This window comes from Sus scrofa, chromosome 6, assembly GCF_000003025.6.
Source record: "Sus scrofa isolate TJ Tabasco breed Duroc chromosome 6, Sscrofa11.1, whole genome shotgun sequence".
Lineage (NCBI taxonomy): Eukaryota > Metazoa > Chordata > Mammalia > Artiodactyla > Suidae > Sus > Sus scrofa.
Window position 1 is genome coordinate 95,322,208 of NC_010448.4, and position 22,191 is coordinate 95,344,398.

The 22,191-nt window shown below is 49.1% G+C and overlaps 1 protein-coding gene across 1 annotated transcript in view; it reads left to right on the forward strand.

The window, feature by feature from the left end:
* Positions 247-22,191, forward strand: part of BMP8A (bone morphogenetic protein 8a) — a 44,093-nt gene continuing 22,148 nt past the window's right edge. Inside the window, 3 exon segments of the mRNA XM_021097605.1 lie at positions 247-259; positions 302-415; positions 418-576. Of these exon segments, the coding sequence (XP_020953264.1) occupies positions 247-259; positions 302-415; positions 418-576 (286 nt within the window).

The following is a 22,191-nucleotide window of genomic DNA, read 5'->3' on the forward strand; positions in this document are numbered from 1 at the left end:
GGTCCGCTCCTCCCCGAGCCCGACGGGAGCTCGCCCTCAGCCCCGACGCTGAGTGGCCTCGACAGCAGCCGGACTGGCCAGCACGGCAGTATAGACAGATTAGCCGACGGTCCCCAGTGCCCGGAGGAGCCTCTGCCTTTGGCAGCGCGGCAGCATTCGACGCCCCGGCCCGCAGCTCGCCGTTGGGGCGGCCTCAGCTCCGGCCGGGAACAGATGCGCACACGGTGAGGCAGCCCCGGTCCCACCATGGCCACATGCCGTGGGCCGCTCTGGCTGATGGCCTGGCGCTGTGCACGCTGAGCGGCTGCGGTCCGGCTCGCGACCCCGCCCGGCTGCCCGCAGAGTCGCCTGGGCCCGCGTGAGCGTCGCGACCTGCAGCGCGAGATCCTGGCGGTGCTCGGGCTGCCCGGGCGGCCCGGCCCCGCGCGCCGCCTGCCGGCGCCGGGCTGCCCGCGTCCGCGCCGCTCTTCATGCTGGACCTGTACCGCGCCATGGCCGGCGACGACGACGAGGACGGCGGGGCCCCCGAGCGGCGCCTGGGCCGGGCAGACCTGGTCATGAGTTTCGTCAACATGGGTGAGAGCGGGCACGCGGTGGGCGGCGGCGACCCCGCGAGAAGGCGCGTGGGGGACGGCGGGCTGAACGCAGGCTGCAGGGGCGTGTGCGCCACCTCGGGCAGGGCTGCCAGGAGCCGGGAGCGGGGGGAGGGTGGGGGGGGTTGAGAGTCATCTTGTCGTGGACAAGGACCCAAGGGAGGGGGAAGCGCCCAGGGGTATGCGGGTCGCAGAGCTGTGGGACAGAGGAGGATGTGAGTCCCAGGGCCGTGTACCCTCACCCGCTCCCAACACACCCAAGGCTAAGAACCATGTACTGTGGGAGGGACCTGGGCAGTGCCAGGAAGTCAGTCGGGTCGTGGGGAGACAGATGGGTAAACAGAAGCTGTGATGCTGTCACGGTGATAAGGCCGGTACTGAAGAGAGGGACAAAGTTCAGCGTGGAAAACCCTGGTCACAGCATCAAAGTGACCAGAGCCGAGATGAGGACCAGGATGTTCTGAGTCCCAGCAGCCTCTTCCCTGGGCCAGAGCCCCAGAGCCTGGGGTGGGCGTGTTGACGTGGGGGCTTCGGGGGCTGTGGGGAAGGCTAGACTCTGAGCTTGGCAGGGCAGGGGCTGTGTCTTGTCACCCTGGGCTCACACCTGGGACTTGGTTTGTCAGGAATGAGTGTCCAGGCCCCTTGAATGACACGATGGGCAGCTTGGACCCCCTTTGCTCTCCCAGCAAAGCCCAGCTTTCCCTCTGCAGAAATTATACTCTAAATCCTGGAGCCATGTACCCTTAACGTCCTCAGATAGAACCTTTTCCAGTCCTGAACTCTTGCATCTACATTCAGGAACATGTGTACCTCATCCGCTTGGCCTCCTGTCTGCAGCCAGCAAGGGCAGGAGTCTGGGCCGAGACAGACACCAGGCTGGACCTGGGGACCCAAGGACTGCAGCTCAGCCCCGGGTGGGGCAGCTGTTGGGCCCAGAACAGGGAGAGACCCTTGCCAAGGCCACCAGACTCTCTTCACCTACAGCATAGCCCTTAACCCTCCATCAGCCCTGTTAGACCCGATATTCACACCATGTCCTGGACGAGGACAGTGAGACCGACAGAGGCAATGTCACACCCAGGAGAGCGTGGCCTCTATGTGGCCAGGCCAGGACAGGCCCAGGTTGTTTGGTCCTGCATCCAGTTCCCGTGGAGGTGACATTTCTGCATCAGGAGGGCGGGCTTTCAGGATAGAGCTTTCGGAGGGGTTTAGGCAAAGGAACCCAGGGGCCTTCAGCCATTTTCTTCCTACAGTAGGTCAAGGAGAGGGGACATCAAGGAGGCCTGTCCCCCCGACTCAGAGCTGGTGGGGGCTCAGGTGGGGGACTGAGCAGCAGGGAGCAGCCATTAATCTCTGCTGAGAGCCCAGTGCCAGGCATAGGACTGAGGCTGGTGGGCTCTGGATGCCACCTTCCTGGTTAGAGGGCAGGGGACAGAGGTGACCCTGTGTGGAAGTGAGGCAGAGCTCTGTGCTGGGGACAAGCTGACCTGGGGTTCAGGACCAAGAAGAGCTGTGGATGCAGTCCCCCTGAGAATGCCCCCAGAGGAGCCGTCCACCAGAGTGAGTCACTGCCTAGCCCATGTCCCCCTTCCCCCAGCATCCCTGGAGCAGGGGGTGCACAGCCCTGGTGGGAGCTGCTGCTGTGGATGGAGCAGCATCCTGAGCTGAGATGGACCTTGTTCCCTTCCTGCCTCTGCTGTGTGATCTTAGGCAAGTCCCTTACCCTCTCTGAGCCTTGAGTCTATCCTTGTAAAAGGGGTATGCTAGTGACCTATCCTCAGAGTGCTGTGACTGGTTGATAGAGGGGGAGGGGCAGAAAGTCAGCCCCCTTTTAGAGTGAACCTGGCCCTCGGCCCGACCTCAGTCCCTCTCAGCAGCTGTCCGTCCTTGGTGTGGATGTGATGGAAATGTCCCCATGTGCCTTACAGACATGTGAAACCCAGAAACAGATTTAAAAAGCTAACCAAAGGTGTTTCTATTTTTAGAATAAAAACTAGCATTTGAAGTTACATAGCCTTAGAAATCCTTGTTTCATCCATGCAGAAACATGTGGAGCTCTTACCAGCCTCATTTCATGGGCTCAGAGAGGTTAAATAACAGCCTAGGGACACACAGCACAACCATGGCATCATCCAGGCTGTGGATTCCAAATCCCAGTTCCTCCCACACCATCTCTGTGTGTTCCTTGAAGATCTAAGGCCTCTGAGCTGTGGATGAACAAACAGATCTTTGTTCTGTGGAAGCCTGGTCTGTGGGTGGGCCCAGCCGGCTGTCAGAAGGTCCTTCTTTATCCTGATATACTAATTGCACTGGTAAAACTCCTTCAGCTGGACTAGTCTTACCTGGCAATTACCTGGGCTGATGTGGGGGATTAGACACCTCCCAGGGGTGCTTCCTTCTTTGGAGGCCCAGCCCCAAGCCCCCAAACCTCTGTGGAGTCTAATAGCAGAGTTGCTGTGGCGTCAGCGCCCACGCCAAGGCTCCCACACCCATGGCCTCCAGCTCCACCTCTGCTGTCAGCCTCATTGGCTCCTGAGAAGCCAAGCCTGGTGCTTGCTGGGCCCCTGACCACCAGGGGCACCTGTAGGACCCCGAGCATGGGTTCTGGTGTCAGGCCTTCCATCTGGGGTCAGAGCTGTGTCCACGCAGATGGGCCCATGTTGGGGTTCAGGGCTGCAGTTGGAGCCAGGCGTCCCCTAGCCTGCCCATCAGTCTCTGCCTGTGGTCGCTTGGCTCCCCTTGGCCTGGACACAGTAATGGGGTCAGTACCCCAGGCGCAGACAGAGCCTGTCGCTGCTGTCGCCTGAGCTCAGGGGGAAGAGACCCTGAACTTGGAGGCATCACCCAGGTTCTGGTACCTTCCTGCACGTCCCGGGCCACATCCCTTCTGTTCTCTGGGCCTCTGCTTTCCCACCCAGGCTACAGCAATTTTTGTCAGAAAAAAAAACCCTGACCCTGTGGCTCTTGTCTGGGGCACCTTGTCACACTACCCGTCCCTTCGCAGAGCGCGGGTGTGACTCACTGGCTGGACCTTGAGGCCTCGTGCTGGCCCAGCCCTCCTGAGGGAGAAAGGAGGCAGGAGAGACCCACTCTGCCTTTTCCTCCTGAATCCTTCTCCCCCTTGGCTCAGCGGAGCGACAGGGACCAGACTGAAAGACCGAGGCCCAAACAGCACTGCCGGCCGCCGTGTAGCCAGAAGTGGATGTCCTGACCCTTCCTGGACCAGACTGATTCCTCCCTGTGGTCCCGGGTGGCTGAGGACAGGCTCGGGATGAGCTGAGGCTGTTGGATTCGGGAGGGGCAGGGCCCTGAGCCCGGGTCCTGCTCAGCCCCTGACCTTGAAGGGGTGACCCTTCGCCTCCATGAACCCAGGGTCACCTCTTTGGTTCTTTACTAGGGAATTCCTTCATTTTTTCTTGAATTCACTCAACATAGTCGTGTGGTGCCTGCTCTGAACCAGGCTCAGTTCCAGTTACCGGAATGTAACGGGGATGAAACAAAGTCCCTGCCCTTGTGGAGGTGACCCTCTAGTGGGAGACAAATAACAGTATGTCAGCCATAAGGTGACTGTCACCAGGTCTAGACAGTGACACCCCTGTCCGGAAACCAGGAGGGGAGGGACAATGGGAGGCAGGCAGGACGGGGCCAGGGGTTCTAACCTGGGACTCGGGGTTTGCATCTTGATTCTGCCCCCTCCTCTCTGTGTGATCTGGGCTCTCTGGTCCACCTCACGGAACCTCTGTCTCCCTGTAAAATTGAGATGCTCATGGTACCCACCCCAGGGGCTGTTCAGGGATTGGGTGAGGTGACACCCAGAGATGACCACATGCCCAGGACATCCCCGCCTGTCCTTTCATCTCACATTTACTGTCACATCTCTGTTTAAATAGATGATGTGAGGCTCAGAGAAGTTGGGTGATTTTCCCAAGGCTGCACAGCTGGTCACCTTCCTGCCCGCGCATCTCCTGCTACACAGAAGCTGCCTCTCCCTGCAGCCCAGGGCCCATCATTTAGGTGCTATATGTGCTATCGAACTGGACTATATTAATTGTACATTGTAAACTGAGAATCCTGTTTTTAAGTTCTTTGTTGTTCGGGGGTTTACAGATAATACATGCTCCTTATACAAAATTCAGACTGCAGAGGAACATATAATATGAGTGTCCCTGGGAACCTACTCTTACCAGCCTGTCCCCTCAGGCAGTCACTTTCTGATTTCTATCACCATGCATTCCTTTGGCCTCTTCTTGAACTTCATGTGAATGGAATCATTGCTGTGAGCTGTGATGTAGGTCGCAGATGTGCCTCGGATCTGGCGTTGCTGTGGCTCTGGCATAGGCCAGCAGCAACAGCTCTGATTAGACCCCTAGCCTGGGAACCTCCATGTGCTGTGGGTGTGACCCTAAAAGGACAAAAAAGACCAAAATAAATAAATAAAAAGGCAGGAATGGAGATGCGTATATTCTAGGGTTTAATGTGAGCAAAGGCACAGAACATAAAATATTAGGACATAAAATATTGGCTCCCACTTATTACGATTCTACCGTGTGGCAGGCATGCAGCTGGCCTCACTGTATATTTCACTTAGTCCTACACAACCCTGGGGGGGTAGCCCTTGTGAACTTTGTTTTAAAGGTGAGATGTGGCGCAGAGACTTTAGAAGAAACTCTGTGACATCTCACAGCTCCCAAGTGGCACGGTCAGGATTAAAATCCAGGTTTACTGTATCCACAGAAGGATATATACAAGGCTGTCCAGACAGCTTCATGCATAACTCCAAATGGGAAACACCTAAATGTCCCTTAATGGTTTTCAATGAGCTACAACTCACTTTTATGAAAAAAGAACTACAGGTATACCAACATGGGTGAATCTCAAAAAAATTACATAGTGTGAAAGACTTGACCCAGAGTATTCATTTCCACTGCACCCCAATGGGAATTCCTGCCCTTTTATTTTTTTTAAACGGCTGCACCCATAGCACATGGAAGTTTGTAGGCCAGGGATTGAATCCAAGCTGCAGCTATGACCTACGCCATAGCTGTGATAATGCCAGCTCCTTTAAGCCACTGTACTGGGTGGAGATTGAACCTGCACCTCCCCAGCAACCCAAGCCACTGCAGTCAGATTCTTCACCCACTGCACCACAGCAGGAACTCCATTTCTGCCTTTTTAAAATTGAAGTATATGGAGTTCCTGTCGTGGCTCAGCGGAAAGGAAACCAACTAGTATCCATGAGGATGTGGGTTTGATCCCTGGCCTCTCTCAGTGGGTTAAGGATCCGGTGTTGTCATGAGCTGTGGTGTAGGTTGCAGACATGGCTTGGATCCTGCATGGTTGTGGCTGTGGCATAGGCCAGCAGCTGTAGCTACTATTCAACTCCTAGCCTGGGAACTTCCATGTGCTGTGGGTGTGGCCCTAAAAAAAAAATTGAAGTATAGTTGATTTATAATGTTAATTTCTGCTGTATAATGAAGTGCCTCAGTTTTATATATATTCTTTTTTTTATTCTTTTCCATTATGATTAATCACAGGGTGTTGAATACAGTTCCCTGTGCTATAGAGTAGGACTTTGTTGTTTATGCATCCTATATGTAATAGTCTGCATCTGCTAATCCCAAACTCTCAGTCCTTCCATCTCCCACCCACTACCCTCCCTTGGCAACCACGAGTCTGTTCTCTATGTCTGTGAGTCTCTTTCTATTTCATAGGTAGGTTCCTTTGTGTCATTTTACTTTTTGGCCACATCCTCAGCATGCAGAAGTTCCTGGGCCAGGGATGGAATCCAAGCTGTAGCTTTGACCTGTGGCAATGCCAGATCCTTAACCCACTGCACCTCAGCTGGAACTCCTGTGTCATATTTTAGATTTCACATGTAAGTGATATCATATGGTATTTCTTTCTCTTTCTGACTTAGTATAATAATCTCTAGGTCCATCCATGTTGCTGCAAATGGCTTTATTTCATTCTTTTTAAGGTATGAGTAATATTCCTCGTATATAGGTACTGCATTTTTTTAATCCATTTATCTGTCCATGGACATTTAGGTCGTTTCTGTGTTTTGGCTGTTGTGAGTTGTGCTGCTGTGAGCATAGGGTACATGTATCTTTCTGAATTAAAATTTTGTCCAGATTTATGCCCAGGAGTGGGATTGCTGGATCATAAGGAAACTCTATTTTTAGTTTTCTGAGAAACCTTCATACTGTTTTCCATAATGGCTGCACCAATTTACATTCCCACCATCAGTGTAGAGGGTTCCCTTTTTTCCACATCCCCTCTAGCATTTGCTATTTGTAGACTTTTTAATGACGGCCATTCTGACCGGTATGAGGTGGTACCTCATTGTAGTTTTGATTTGCGTTTCTCTAATAATTAATGATGCTGAGCATCTTTTCATGTGCCTGTTGACTCTCTGTATATCTTCTTTGGAGAAACAACCATTTAGGTCTTCTGCCCACTTTCTGATTGGTTTGTTTGTTTTGTTGGTGGTGAGTTGTATGAGCTGTTTGTATATTTTGGAAATTAAGCCCTTGTTGGTTGCATCATTTGTAAATATTTTCTCCCACTCTGTAGGATCTTTTGTTTATGGTTTCCTTTGCTGTACAAAAGCTTGTAAGTTTGATTACATTCCATTTTTTAATTTTTGCTTTCATTTCTATTGCCTTGCTTTTATTTCTAATGTCCATTGTTATGATTTATGTCAGTGAATGTTTTGCCTATGTTCTCTTACATTCTATTCTAGGAATCTTATGGTCATGTCTTATATATAAGTCCTTAAGCCATTTTCAGTTTTATTTTTCTGTATGGTGTGAGGTAGTTTCTAACTTCATCGATTTACATGCGGCTGTCCAAGGTTTCCCACCATCACCTGCTGAAGGGACTGTCTTTTCCCCATTGTATATTCTTGCCTCTTTATTCAAAGATGAACTGAACATGTGGGGTTTATTTCTGGGCTCTCTATTCTGTTCCATTGATCCCATGTGTCTGTTTTTGTGCCAGTACCATGCTGTTTTGATTACTGTAGCTTTGTGGTATTGTCTGAAGTCTGGGAGGGTTATGCCTCCTGCTTTGTTCTTTTTCCTCAGGATTGCTTCAGTAATTCTGGGTTCTTTATGGTTCCATATAAATTTTAGGATTATTTGATTCTAGTTTTGTGAAAATATCATGAGTAGTTTGATAGGGATCACATTAAATCTGTTGATTGCTTCAGATAGTATATCCATTTTAACAATATTAATTCTTCCAGTCCAAGAGAATGGGTTATCTTTCCATTTCTTTGAACCATCTTCAGTTTTCTTTATTAATGTTTTATAGTTCTTAGCATATAAATCTTTCACCTCCTTGGACAGGTTTATTCCTAAGTGTTTTATTTTGGGGGGTACAATTTTTTTTTCTTTTTAGGGCCACACCCACAGCATATGGAGGTTCCCAGGCTAGTGGTCGAATTGGAGCTACAGCTGCCAGCCTACACCACAGCCACAGCAATGGCCAGATCTGAGCATGTCTGCAACCTACACCACAGCTCATGGCAACGCCAGATCCTTAACCCACTGAGTGAGGCCAGGGATCAAACCCACAGCCTCATGGTTCCTAGTCAGATTCATTTCTGCTGCACCATGATGGGAACTCCTGGGGAGAATAATTTTAAAATGAATTTTTTTTTTTTTTTACATTCCCTTTCTAAGACTGAACTTAGGTAAAGAAATGCAATCAATTCCTATATGTTAATCTTGTATCCTACTACCTTGCTAAATGCATTTATCAGTTCTAATAGTTTTTGTGAGGAGTCCTTAGTGTTTTCTAAATAGAGTATCATGTCATCTGCATATAATGACAATTTTACCTCTTCCCTTCCATTTTGGATACCTTTTTTTTCCTTTTTCTTGTCTAATTGTTGTGGTTAGGACTTCCAATATGTTGAAAAGAAGTGGTGGGGGGAGTTCCCGTCGTGGCGCAGTGGTTAACGAATCCGACTAGGAACCATGAGGTTGCGGGTTCGGTCCCTGCCCTTGCTCAGTGGGTTAACGATCCGGTGTTGCCGTGAGCTGTGGTGTAGGTTGCAGACGCGGCTCGGATCCCGCGTTGCTGTGGCTCTGGCGTAGGCTGGTGGCTACAGCTCCGATTCAACCCCTAGCCTGGGAACCTCCTTATGCCGAGGGAGCGGCCCAAGAAATAGCAAAAAGACAAACAAAAAACAAAGAAGTGGTGGGAGTGGGAGTCCTTGTTCCAGATTTTAGCAGGAAGGCTTTCAGCTTTTCACGGTTAAATATTATATTGGCTGTGGGTTTGTCATAAATAACTTTTCATATGTTGAGATATGTTCCCTCTATACTTCCTTTTGGTAAGTTTTTTTTTTTTATCATGGATGGATGTTGAATTTTATCAAATGCTTTTTCTGCATTTATTGAGATGATGATTGTGTGGTTGTTGTTTTCCTTTTTTTTTTTTTTTTTTTGTCTTTTTGTCTTTTTGTCTTTTCTAAGGGCAGCACCCATGGCATATGGAGGTTCCCAGGCTAGGGATTGAATCATAGCTACAGCTGCCAGCCACAGCCATAGCCACAGCAACGAAGGATCTGAGCCTTGTTTGCAACCTACACCACAGCTCACAGCAACGCCAGATCCTTAACCCACTGATTGAGACCAGGGATCAAACCTGCAATCTCATGGTTACTAGTTGGATTCGTTTCTGCTGTGCCACAATGGCAACTCTTGGTAGTGTTTTTGACTAGTTTTGGTGTCAAGGCGATGGAGGCTTCATAGAATGTCTTTGGGAATATTCTTACCTCTTCAATCTTCTGGAAGAGTTTGAGAATGATCAGAATAAGTTTTTTTTGTATGTCTAGTAAAATTTGCCTGTAAAGCCATCTGGTTCTGGACTTTTGTCCATAGAAAATTTTTAATCACAGATTCTATTTCACTTCTAGTATCAGTTTGGTTTTTTTGTTTGTTTGTTGGTTTGGTTTTTTTTTGCTATTTCTTTGGGCCGCTCCCGCGGCATATGGAGGTTCGCAGGATAGGGGTTGAATCGGAGCTGTAGCCACCTGCCTACGCCAGAGCCACAGCAACGCAGGATCCGAGCCGTGTCTGCAACCTATACCACAGCTCACGGCAATGCCGGATGGTTAACCCACTGAGCAAGGGCAGGGACCGAACCCGAAACCTCATGGTTCCTAGTCAGATTCGTTAACCACTGCGCCACGACGGGAACTCCCAGTCCGTTCTTTTTGATTCTGTTTTGGTGGGTTATATATTTCTAGAAATTTGTCCATTTCTTCTGGATTGTCAAATTTGTTGGCATGTAGTTTTCACAGTATTCTCTCTCTTTTTTTATTTCTTCCTTATCGGTTGTTATTTCTCCTTTCTCATTTCTTATTGTGTTTATTTGAGTTCTTTCTCTTTTCTTCTTAGGGAGCCTGGCTGGAGGTTTGTCAGTTTTGTTTACTCTTTTAAAGAGTCAGCTTTAATTTTTTTTTACTGGGTTTTTTTTTTGTTGTTGTTGTTGTTTTGGGGTTTTTTGGTTTGTTTGGTTGTTTTTTTTTTTTCTTTTTAGGGCCTAACCCTCAGCATATGGAGGTTCCTAGGCTAGGGGTTTAATCGGAGCTACATCTGCTGCCTATGCCACAGCCACAGCAACACAGGATCTGAGCGGTGTCTTTGACCTACACTACAGCTCATGGTAATGCCAGATCCTTAACCCACTGAACGAGGCCAGGAATGAACCCGAAACTTCATGGTTCCTAGTTGGATTCATTTCTGCTGCACCACAACGGGAATTCCTATTTTTTTTTTAATTTTAATTTAATTTTTCTTTTTTGCTTTTTAGGTCCGCACCCATGGCATATGGAAGTTCCCAGGCTAGGGGTCTAATCAGAGCTACTGCTGCTGGCCTATGCCACAGTCACAGCAACACAGAATCCGAGCCATGTCTTCAACCTACACCACAGCTCATGGCAATGCTTTAACCCACTGAGCGAGGGATCGAACCTGCAACCTCTTGGCTCCTAGTCAGATTTGTTTATGCTGTGCCACAACGGGAACTCCCAAGGGAACTCCTGTTGTTTTTTAATCTCTATTTCCTTTTTTTTTTTTTTTTTGTCTTTTTGTCTTTTTTTTTGTTGTTGTTGTTGTTGTTGCTATTTCTTGGGCCGCTCCCTCGGCATATGGAGGTTCCCAGGATAGGGGTTGAATTGGAGCTGTAGCCACCAGCCTACGCCAGAGCCACAGCAACGCGGGATCCGAGCCGCGTCTGCAACCTACACCACAGCTCACGGCAACACCGGATCGTTAACCCACTGAGCAAGGGGCAGGGACCGAACCCGCAACCTCATGGTTCCTAGTCGGATTCGTTAACCACTGCACCACAATGGGAACTCCTCTATTTCCTTTTTGATCTTTATTATTTCCTTCCTTCTGCTGACTTTAGGTTTTGTTTGTTTTTCTTATTCTTTCTGTTAGGTGACAAGTTAGGTTGTTTATTTGAAATTTTTCTTGTTTTTTGAGAAAGTATTGCTATGAACTTGCCTCTAAGAACTGCTTTTGCTGTATCCCATAGATTTTGTATGCTTGTGCATTTCTGCTTTTAAGAGGGATGGGCAGGGATCCCATTGTGGCTCAGCAGTAGTGAACTCACTAGTATCCATGAGGACGTGGGTTTGATCCCTGGCCCCACTCAGTGGGTTAAGGATCCAGTGTTGCCATGAGTGCAGTGTAGGTCACAGATGCAGCTTGGATTTGGCATTGCAGTGGCTGTGACAGAGGCCAGCAGCTGCAGCTCCAACTGAATCCCTAGCCTGGGAGCTTCCATATGCCACATGTGTGGCCCTAAAAAGCAGAAATATAAAAGAAATAATAATAAAAATAAAAGGGATGGGCAGGGAGTTACCTCATGGCTCAGTGGGCTAAGGATCTAGTGTTGTCACTGTAGTGGCTTGGGTTGCTGCTATGGTGTGGGTTCCAATCCTGGCCAGGGAACTTCCACATGCTGTGACACTGCCAAAAAATAAAAAGTGAAATAAAATAAAATAAATAAAATAAAATAAAATAAAGTGGATAAGCAGGTGTATCCATAAATCTAACTCCTCCCACCCACACTCCTCCAAAGAGACAGACTCCATCCATGATTAGTGCCCTCATCCTGTCAGTTGTTATTTCTTAGGATTCTGCCTATCTGGTTTGGGGGTACATCTAGCCCCTCTTTCTGCTACCCTCCAAGAAGCCATGAACAACCTAAGAATAAGGACCAAATCTGACTCTCATGACACCGTCCCCCACTGTCCCCTGCCTCCACATGGCAGGTGCTCGGGGCAGGCTGGCAAAGCTGAAGGAGAGGAAGGCCATGGGAGGCAGGGAGCCCAAGAGCCGGGTGAAGGAGCTGGGCCTGGTCGGGTGGCACAGAAGCAGGGCCAGCCTCATTGTCTTTGCAGATTCCCCTGGGCCCTCCTCTGGGACCCGAGTCCCCGCAGGGTCCTGCCTGGAGGACAGTGACCTCAGCGGACCACCTCTCAGGCACCTGTGGATGGAAGAAGCTTGCGGGCAGGTGACCCCCCCCATCCCAGTATCGCCACCCAGAGGAAGGCCAGGGCCGCTCATTCTACATGGGCTGCAAGACTGCAAGTCCACGCGAAGGGCCCCGGACCTGACTCGTGACCCCGGCCAGCCTCTGCCCCTCTGGGCCTCAGTTTCCCCATCTAGGCAGGGTTGCCGCAAAGCCCTGTCCGCTCCCACCAAAGGATGTGTGCCCTCCCTGCCCGCTGACAGGGCTCCTCCAGGGGTGGGGCACAGGGCGGGAGAGACACCCCCCACCTCCTCACCGGAAGCCATCCCCCACAGGAGAGAGGGGATGTGTCACGGTGACCACGTCTTTCTGGAAAACCCCACAGTTCCGTTCTTTCTCCATTTGAACTGGAGGAACCGCATCCTTCTTGCTCACATCTTCTTGGATCTATTTTTGACCTTGGCGGGCTTGATGTGGTGCAGCATGCGGGTGTCCCCTTTTAATTTGGGCTCTGAAGCCGTCTGAGGCCTGGACGGGTAATTATGAGTGCAGAGCCATTTATGGAAACAGCTCTTGAAAAAGTCAATAATGAGAACTGACTAAAAATACCCCAGAAGTGAAGCCAGGGGCCTGCTTTTAGCAGTGCTGAGATTTCTGGGTGGGAGGAGGCAGAACCGGTAGATGATGGATTCTGCAGGTTCCCTGGGGACCTGGGTGGCCAAAGAGACCCAGGTCTTGTCTTAGGTCACAGGACCCTTGGCCTTGTTACTGGTGGGACCAGCCAGTTGGGCCCAGCCCATCGGCTTCCAGGGCCCCCGGGGAGCCTGTGCTTCACCTCAGGGCTGGGCCATGAACACAGGTGAGTCCCGCAGCAAAGTGGGAATATGGGCGGCTTTGGATGAAGGCCCGCAGGGATGTGGAAGCCACTCCCAGACCAGCAGGACGCCCCAGTCCAGGGGCTGCAGGGCTGGATGCTGAGCTGCTGTCCTGGGGACCAGGAACCCATGGAAAGAGGGGCCCTGGGATACGAGGGGCTGGATGGTCACCGTCCAGAAGGCAGATGAACCAGGTTGAGGGAGCCCCTGGGATGGGGAGGGAGAGACCACACGCTGATCTGTGTGGGATCAGAGGAGGGGGCAAGGGGCTTTTACAGCTGGACCAAGAAGAAAGTAGTTAGTTGGAGGGGGCACCCGGAGAGAACGGCTCCTGGGGGGTGGGGGGTGGCAGCCAGAAGATCCAGGAGGCCCGGGGGATGAGCAGCTTTCGGGGCCTGGAAAGCAGATCCAAACCTAAGAGTCTCCTGTGGGCTCTGAGGGGTTGGAGGAGGGTTTGAGGGCAGGAGGGACCATCAGGGCAGCAGATTCTAGTCTCTTAACAGCCACACTGGACTGGAGGAAGAGGGTGTCTTTTGAAACAAATTTTAAGCAGAAACAAGACAGACTGGGGTTGTCGAAGTGAATAAAATTTGTTCAGGGCACAAAAATAGCCCTTTGTTGGTGCTGGGCTGGTGAATGCAGGGCATGGCATTGGGAAATCTAGCCTGTGAGTGGTGGATATAAGGCCTTAATGTGGAAAGAATGGTGGCTGTGGTGGCAGAGGCCCCCTCCTGCCCACAGTGGACCAGTCTAGCAAATGTGGGATCTGGAGGTGGGTTTTGGTGAGGGGGGGTTCACTTTTGAGCTTCTGGGCCAGGGATCAGATCCTAGCTGCAGCCAAGACCTAAGCTACAACCACAGCAATGCTGGATCCTTAACCCACTGTGCCAGGCCGGGAACTGAACCCGTGTCCCAGAGTTCCCAACACACCACTGATCCCATTGCGCCACAGTGGGACCTCTCGGAGACAGTTTTATCAGAGGCTAGAGGAGAAGGCTGAAAGCCTGTGATTTCTTATTTTCCTGGAGCCACAACAGAAGGTTAGGAAAGTAAACACTCTGAACTGCTTCCCCAAGTGGAGGTTTGTAGAAAGGTAACTGTGGAAGGAACAGTGGCATTGCATGTCCCCAATGCTGGGCCCATGCCCTGCCAGCCCAGGTGTCTCTGTGGGCTGCAGGAAATCACAGGTGGCTTCCAACCCACTTCACAGGGTCATGGAGCATCACGGCATCAGCAACCGTTGAACTTCATTCTTGCTGGGTCCCAGGGCATTTTTTTTTTTTTTTGGTCTTTTTTTTTTGCTATTTCTTTGGGCCGCTCCCGCGGCATATGGAGGTTCCCAGGATAGGGGTCGAATCGGAGCTGTAGCCTCCGGCCTACGCCAGAGCCACAGCAACTCAGGATCCGAGCCACGTCTGCAACCTACACCACAGCTCACGGCAACGCCGGATCGTTAACCCACTGAGCAAGGGCAGGGACCGAACCCGCAACCTCATGGTTCCTAGTCGGATTCGTTAACCACTGTGCCACGACGGGAACTCCCCAGGGCATTTTTGAATCACTGTAATGAATTCTTCAAGGCTGAGAAACTGGATTTCTTACACCTGCACTGGCCTTGCTTGTCACTCCAGCCTCATCTTTTTTTCTTTCTTTCGTTCTCTCTGTCTTTCTTTCTTTTTTTTTTTGTCTTTGGTCTTTTCAGAGCTGAACCCGAAGCAAATGGAGGTTCCCAGGCTAGGGGTCTAATCGGAGCTGTAGCTGCCAGCCTACACCAGAGCCACAGCAATGTGGGATCTGAGCCGCGTCTGCGACCTACACCACAGCTCATGGCAATGCCGGATCCTGAACCCACCGAGCAAGGCCAGGGATCGAACCTACAACCTCGTGGTTCCTAGTCGGATTCGTTTCTGCTGCGCCACGACGGGAACACTCAGGCCTCATCTTGAACACCTGACGCCTGGGCCACTAGATTCCAGCCCTGTGGGCCTCTTGGAGGTTTGGCCTTTGGGGTTGCTTCTGCCTGGAAGGCTCTTCCACCACCTCCTCACATGACTGTATTTTCTCCTCTGAACTTGACTATTTATTCCCCTCTTCACCAGATTTCAGAATAGTGAACTGATTCCTAGCATTCTCCGTTTCTCAGGAGCCATTTGGAAATGTCTGGAGACATTTTTTGTCACCCCTGGGGAGAAGAAGGTGGTGCCACTGGCATCCAGTGGGCAGAGGCCACGGATGCTGCTGCATATTCTATCATACACGGGACAGTCGCCCACCACAAAGAGTTATCTGGTCTAGAATGTCAGTGGTGCCAAGATTGAGAAGTTCTGTCCAAAAGTGACCATTGCTTTATGACAAGGATGATGGTGGATATTAACATATGTGCTGCTTTCAAGCTGGTGCAGTTGTCATTCTCTCTGATGCTCTCATTGTCTCTTCCTTGGCCATTATGAAGCCTCTTCAGGTTGGCCTCAGTACTTTTAACTGTCTCCTAGGAGTTTCAGAGAGCATCCCTGCCTTCTGGGATGAGGTGTTCCAGGCTCTGCTTATGTGTTTCCTGCCTGGGTCAGAAATCAGCCATTTCTCCAAGAACCCTGGTACCTTGCGGTGGGGTTGATCATTTGAGACTGCTCTCAGGACATTAGAGCTCCCCACTGCCCCCGCTTGACCACCATTTCTAGGCTTTTTCAGTGGACAAAGCTAAGGAATATGTATTTTCTTTTTTTTTTTCTTTTGTCTTTTTGCCATTTCTTGGGCCTCTCCTTGCGGCATATGGGGGTTCCCAGGCTAGGGGTCGAATCGGAGCTGTAGCCACCGGCCACAGCAACTCGGGATCCGAGCCACGTCTGCAACCTACACCACAGCTCACGGCAACGCCGGATCCTTAACCCACTGAGCAAGGCCAGGGATCAAACCTGCAACCTCATGGTTCCTAGTCGGATCCATTAACCACTGAGCCACGACAGGAACTCCCAGGAATATGTATTTTCTAAGAGAAAAAAAAAATCATGAGTTCAAACTAATATTTCCAATTCAAGCTTTACTTAAATTCTTGTTTTAATATTTTATATTTCTATTTGAATAATTTGGTCCTAACACCACTAAAATGATAGTTGTTTGCTTTATCCTACAACTATATGTATAGGTATATTGATATATGTTATGTACTGTATATATAATAACATCATCATAGCAATATGATTACTGAAGAATTAAGATTTATTTTTAATAAATCTAAAGCTATCTCACCAGTAATATTCAGTCAAATTACTCTATTTGAAAATTACTTGAAATAATTCCTCACTGTGTGGTTGAGCGACCAACTCAATACGCCCTCCATTCATTATTTTGTATTTCTGCCTTACGTATTGCTCTTTGCTTTTGTATTTTGAATTAATTTTGGTTTATACTTATGTGAAATCTTTACAAAATGTACAAAGCAAGGGACATTCAGAGAAGTCTGGCTTCCAGGCCTGTCTCCTATACTGTCTGTTCTCTTCCTCTGGTAGAAGTACTTTTTTTCAAATTGAAATATAGTTATGTTCATTTCAGGTGTACCGCATAGTGATTTGACATTTGCATACAGTATAAAATAATCACTATAAATCTGGTAACCATCTGTCCCCATACAAAGTAATTAAAATATTATTATTTATATTCCTTATGCTGTATATTATACTCATTACTTGTTTATTATGTAACTGCAGATTTTTTTTTTTTTTGTCTTTTTAGGGCCACACCAGTGGCATATGGAAATTCCTAGGCTAGGGGTCAAATTGGAGCTGCAGCTGCCGGCCTATATCACTGCCACAACAATCCAGATTTGAGCCACGTCTGTGACCTATACCACAGCTCACAGCAACGCTGGATCCTTAACCCACTGATCAAGGCCAGAGATCGAATCCTAATCTTCATGGATGCTAATCAGGTTCATTACCGCTGAGCCACAACAGGAACTCCAAACATTCCAAAATTAAAAATTGAAGTTATACCTCCAATTCCAGTTCAGTGTGGGGTTACTTTAGATGTGGTATTTTGGGAAAACCTTTCAAGTAAGACACTCTAAGACCAGATCAAGCACTCATGCATTGCTGTCAGGAATGCAAAATGATATAATCTCTATGGAAGGGAATCTGGCCATATCTAGCAAAATTATACATGTTTTGACCCAGATATCTCACTTCTAAGAAATTGTCCCAAAGATTCACTCACAGAAATACAAAAAGGTGTACACACAAGGCCATTTGTTATAGCCCAGTTTTGTAATTTGTTATGGAAAAAGACTGGAAACAACCCAAATGTCTATCACCAGGAGGAACTTGATGTAACTGTATTTTTAAAATGGAGAGATAAACTACAAACTAATAAACTAATTAAAAAATAGCTGAGGCGAAATAAATGAAGGGGATTAAAAATCTGCAGTTATGGGAGTTCCCATCATGGCTCAGTGGTTAACGAAACCGACTAGGAACCATGAGGTTGAGGGTTCGATCCCTGCCCTTACTCAGTGGGTTAAGGATCCGGTGTTGCCATGAGCTGTGGTGTAGGTTGCAGACGCAGCTCAGATCTGTCGTTGCTGTGGCTGTGGTGTAGGCAGCTGTAGCTCCAATTCGACCCCTAGCCTGGGAACCTCCCTATGCCATGGGTATGGCCCTAGAAAAGACAAAAAAAAACAAAACAAAACTGCAGTTAGTAGTTTTCCTTGTGGCTCAGTGGTAATGAACCCGACTGGTATCCATGAGGATGAGGGTTTGATTCCCAGCCCTGCTCAGTGGGTTAAGGATCTGGCATTGTTGTGAGCTATGGTGTAGTCACGGATGTGGATCAGATCTGGTGTTGTTGTGCTGTGGCTTAGGCTGGCAACTGTAGCTCTGATTTGACCCCTAGCCTGGGAACTTCCATACGCCCAGGTGTGGCCCTAAAAAGGCACACATTAAAAAGAAAAAGAAAAAGAAAAAAGAAAATCACTATTGCAGATATTACAGTAATAATTTCTACAGGCTAGATCCACTAATGAGTGCTAAAATTCGTAGGCAAAAGTTTGAGAAACAGGATATATACATAAATCTCAAAGTCTCACCCCCAAGATACTTATTGTTTCCAAAAGAAAAATAATGATGGCGTTCCCGTCGTGGCGCAGTGGTTAATGAATCAGACTAGGAACCATGAGGTTGCTGGTTCAACCCCTGGCCTTGCTTTAAGCCTTGGGTTAAGGATCCAGCATTGCCGTGAGCTGTGGTGTAGGTTGCAGACTCGGCTTGGATCCGGCATTGCTGTGGCTCTGGCGTAGGCCGGTGGCTATAGCTCTGATTAGACCCCTAGCCTGGGAACCTCCATATGCCTCGGGAGCGGCCCTAGAAAAGGCAAAAAGAAAAAAAGAAAGAAAGAAAGATAGAAAGAAAAATAATGACATTATGGTGAAGATACTGCCTTAACCCTTAACCAAAGAATTAATTAACATCAGTAGTCATAACACATGTTGACATTATGTTGTCCAATTTGATGTTCTTAAAAGGGGACACCAGAGTTCCCACTGTGGCTCAGCAGTAACGCACTCGACTAGTATCCATGAGGATGTGGGTTCAATCTCTGGCCCTGCTCAGTGGGTTCAGGATCTGGTGTTGCCGTGAGCTATGGTGTAGGTCACAAATGCGGTTTTGGTGTGGCATTGATGAGGCTATGGCTTAGGTTGGCAGCTGTACCTCTGATTGGACCCCTAGCCAGGGAACATCCATATGCTGTGGTGAAGCCCTAAAAAAGGAGGGGCACCGCTTCTGTAATATTCTTCTCCAAAATCCGTAACTTCAAGTTAATAATAAGAAAACAGCAGATAAATCCCAACTGAGGGACAGTCTTCAAAATCCCTCACCAGTGCTTTTCACAAGTGTCAAGAGCATGAAAGACAGAAATGACTTAGTGCTTGTTACGGGTCAGGGAGACCTAAAAACAAACTCTGATGTGGGATCCAGGATTGAATCCTGGAAGAGAAAAAGGACGTTAGTGGGGAGACTGGCAAAATTTAAGAAAGTCTGCAGTTAATAGTATTGCATCAATATCAACTTCCTGTTTTGATCCTTATGCTGTGGTTTGGGTGTGTAGGATGTTACCATCAGGGGTAGCAGGGTAAAGAGTGCATACGAGGCCTCTCTTACTATTCTTGTGACAGTTTTTCTAACCAATCTAAGATTACTTCAAAATGAAGTTAAAAACGGAAAGTGACCCCACACATCCTTCCTGCATTATCCCCAATCCCACCCTCTCTTGGTGTCCTTTGCAGGGCTCGTGGAGTACAGTCATCTTTTTTGTTCACTGTCTTGTTTGCTTCCTGACTTCCCCACTGCACATAAACTCCACCAGGGCAGGGGCTGGCCTATCTTATTGACTGCAGTTTCTCCAATGCCTAAACAGTGGTTTTCGTACAATAAGCACTGCTTTCAAATGCGTGACATAAAACGAACTGACAAATGTTCCTGGATGTGCCTGGGAAAAATGGGTGGAAAAGCGAGTGTGCTTAGAAAAACCCCAGAGCATGAGAAGGCAGCAGTTAGTGCCCAACAGAGAAATAAATGGGACCCCCATCCCCCCACCAGATAAGGAATCCCTACCCCAGATTCTGCAGATGCGGGAACTAATTTCCTAACCTGACACCTTGCTCCAAACATCAGCAGTCCCGTGGACCACAGCGGAGAAAGGATTCTTGGTGGCTCACATCTCAGATGGCCAGGATCCAGAACACAGGCCAGGCAAGAAGCACCCTCTTCCCTGCCCACCCCACCCCCAGCCTGTCTGAATTTCCCAGGGGACCCAAGGAATGAACTTCCCAACCCCACAACTAGCAGCAGCTTGTACTGGGAAAACCCAAGACATCACGCTGAGCAGACCTTGACCTTTCCCCTAAATCCCCTCCATGGAGCCTCCCACAGCAGCAGCAGGGTGAGAAGCAGCAAAATATGAAGTCCGAGGTGGGTGATTTACGCCACTCCTGCAGTGTCAGGCGGTGGAGGGCCATTGCAATGGAAAGAGCCCAGATGGGAGCCAGGTCACTGACGTTCCCTTCCGTGTGCATAAATGTTGGAGGAGACTCTGTGCGGTGGTCTCTGTCCTGTAAACTCTGCTGCTCTGGAATCTTCAGCACTTTTTATTGTATTTATTATTTATTTATTTATTTATAGAGCTACAACCGCAGCATATGGAGGTTCCTAGGCTAGGGGTCGAATTAGAGCTGCGGCTGCCAGCCTACACCACAGCTCATGGCAATGCCAGATCCTAACCCACTGAGCGAGGCCAAGGATTGAACCCACATCCTCATGGATACCAGTTGGATTCATTTCCACTGCGCCACAAGGGGAACTCCTTCAGCACTTTTTAAAAAGAAAGGGTCATGAGAGTTCCTGTCGTGGCTCAGTGGTTAAGGAATCTGACTAGGAACCATGAGGTTTCGGGTTCAATCCCTGGCCTTGCTCAGTGGGTTAAGGATCTGGCGTTGCTGTGAGCTGTGGTGTAGCTTGCAGACGGGGCTCGGATCCCGAGTTGCTGTGGCTGTGGTGTAGGCTGGTGGCTACAGCTCTGATTAGACCCCTAGCCTGGGAACCTCCATATGCCACGGGAGTGGCCCTAAAAAAGGCAAAAAGACAAAAAAAAGAAAAAAAAAAAAAAAGAAAGGAAAAGAAAAAAAAAGAAAGGGTCAGTTTTTGCTTTCTGTCCAGGAATGCAGTGGATGGCCCCACCGGCGTTGCCAAAGGGCTGCCTCTCACATGTGGCCTGGGCATCTTTGGGAGATTCCAGACCTTGGTTATTGGGGAAGGTGGAGGCTGGACAGGAATATGCAGCAAAAAGGAAATGCTCCTGAAGAATAGGTTAGAAGCACTTGCTGGACCATAACCAGTGCAGGGCTCTCTATACTTTCATCTGACCCCATATCAAATGGCCATTTTGCAGATGTAGATTCCAAGGCCCAGAGGATCAAGTGTCTTGACAAAGACCAGGCAGCTGGAAGCCATCCAAATGCCTTTCCTTGGAACTGATATATTTTCATGTTATATAATCTTTCATTCCATGTTTTTATTTAGAAAAAAGAAAACGGAATGTCTCCCTTTTCTCTTCCATGGCTCTTGAATTTCACACATGACACTCCTGGCGGTGCTGGCAGGATATTACTTGGATGCGGTGATGAATTTAGGAAACTAGAGGTCGACACCCCTCCAAGCCCCTAAGGAATGGGCGTCGCTGTTATCCTGGATCCCTGCCCTTTACAAAGCCCTTTCGTAGCCCTGTGTGGAGAGGCTCCCAGGAACCTCACTTCCCAGATGAGCAGACTGAGGCCACCCAGGGAAAGTGCCTGGTGGCTGTCAGGGCTGGGACCAGAAGCTCCAGCTGCAGATCAGAGCATCTGCAATTCTCAATGCTGTTTTAGAGGCTAAAGCAGAGGCAGCCAGCCCAGGAACTACCATAGGGGACATCTGGGTCCCAGTGAAAGCTGTTTCTTAATACTCTTTTTTTTTTTTTTTTTTTTTTTGGTCTTTTTAAGGCTGCAACTGCAGCATGTGGAGTTTCCCAGGCCAGGGGTGGAATTGGAGCTGTAGCTGCTGGCCTGTGCTGCAGTCACAGCAATGTGAGATCTGAGCCCTGTCGGCAGCCTGCGTCTCAGCTCATGGCTATGCCAGACCCTTAACCCACTGACAGAGGCCAGGGATCAAACCCACGTCCTCATGGATCCTAGTCAGGTTCGTTAATCACTGAGCCACGATGGGAACTCCTTTAATACCGACTTTTGACAAACATATTTCCTAAGCCACAGATCAACCCCTGAAAAGCTGCACCTCCACACGGTTCCAGTGAAGAAAAGGGCCACTCTCCTTTGTCCAGTCACAGTAATGGTTAATTCAATGTGGCGTCAGGAAGTTTTATCAATTTCTGATGAAAACCATGCTCCTAAAAATGTCCCGTCTCTAGTGCTTGCCTGGAACAGCTGGGCAGGCGGTTACCTGTGCTGGAACTACTGGGGGGTGGGGGTGGGTATTGATTTTACAAACCCGCAGGACAGACCCTCGGACTGGGGTCAGTCCAGGTGAACCAGGTTCTCTTGACCCAGCACGGCGGACCCCCAGCTCAGCCAGGGAGCGAGGCCGCAGCGCTTGGTGCCCACAGGAGCTGCTGGTTCGCAGCTGGTCCCTCAGTCCTGGATCCACCATGAGTCAGTGTCGGGCCTGAAGACAGAGGTTCCCAGAGAT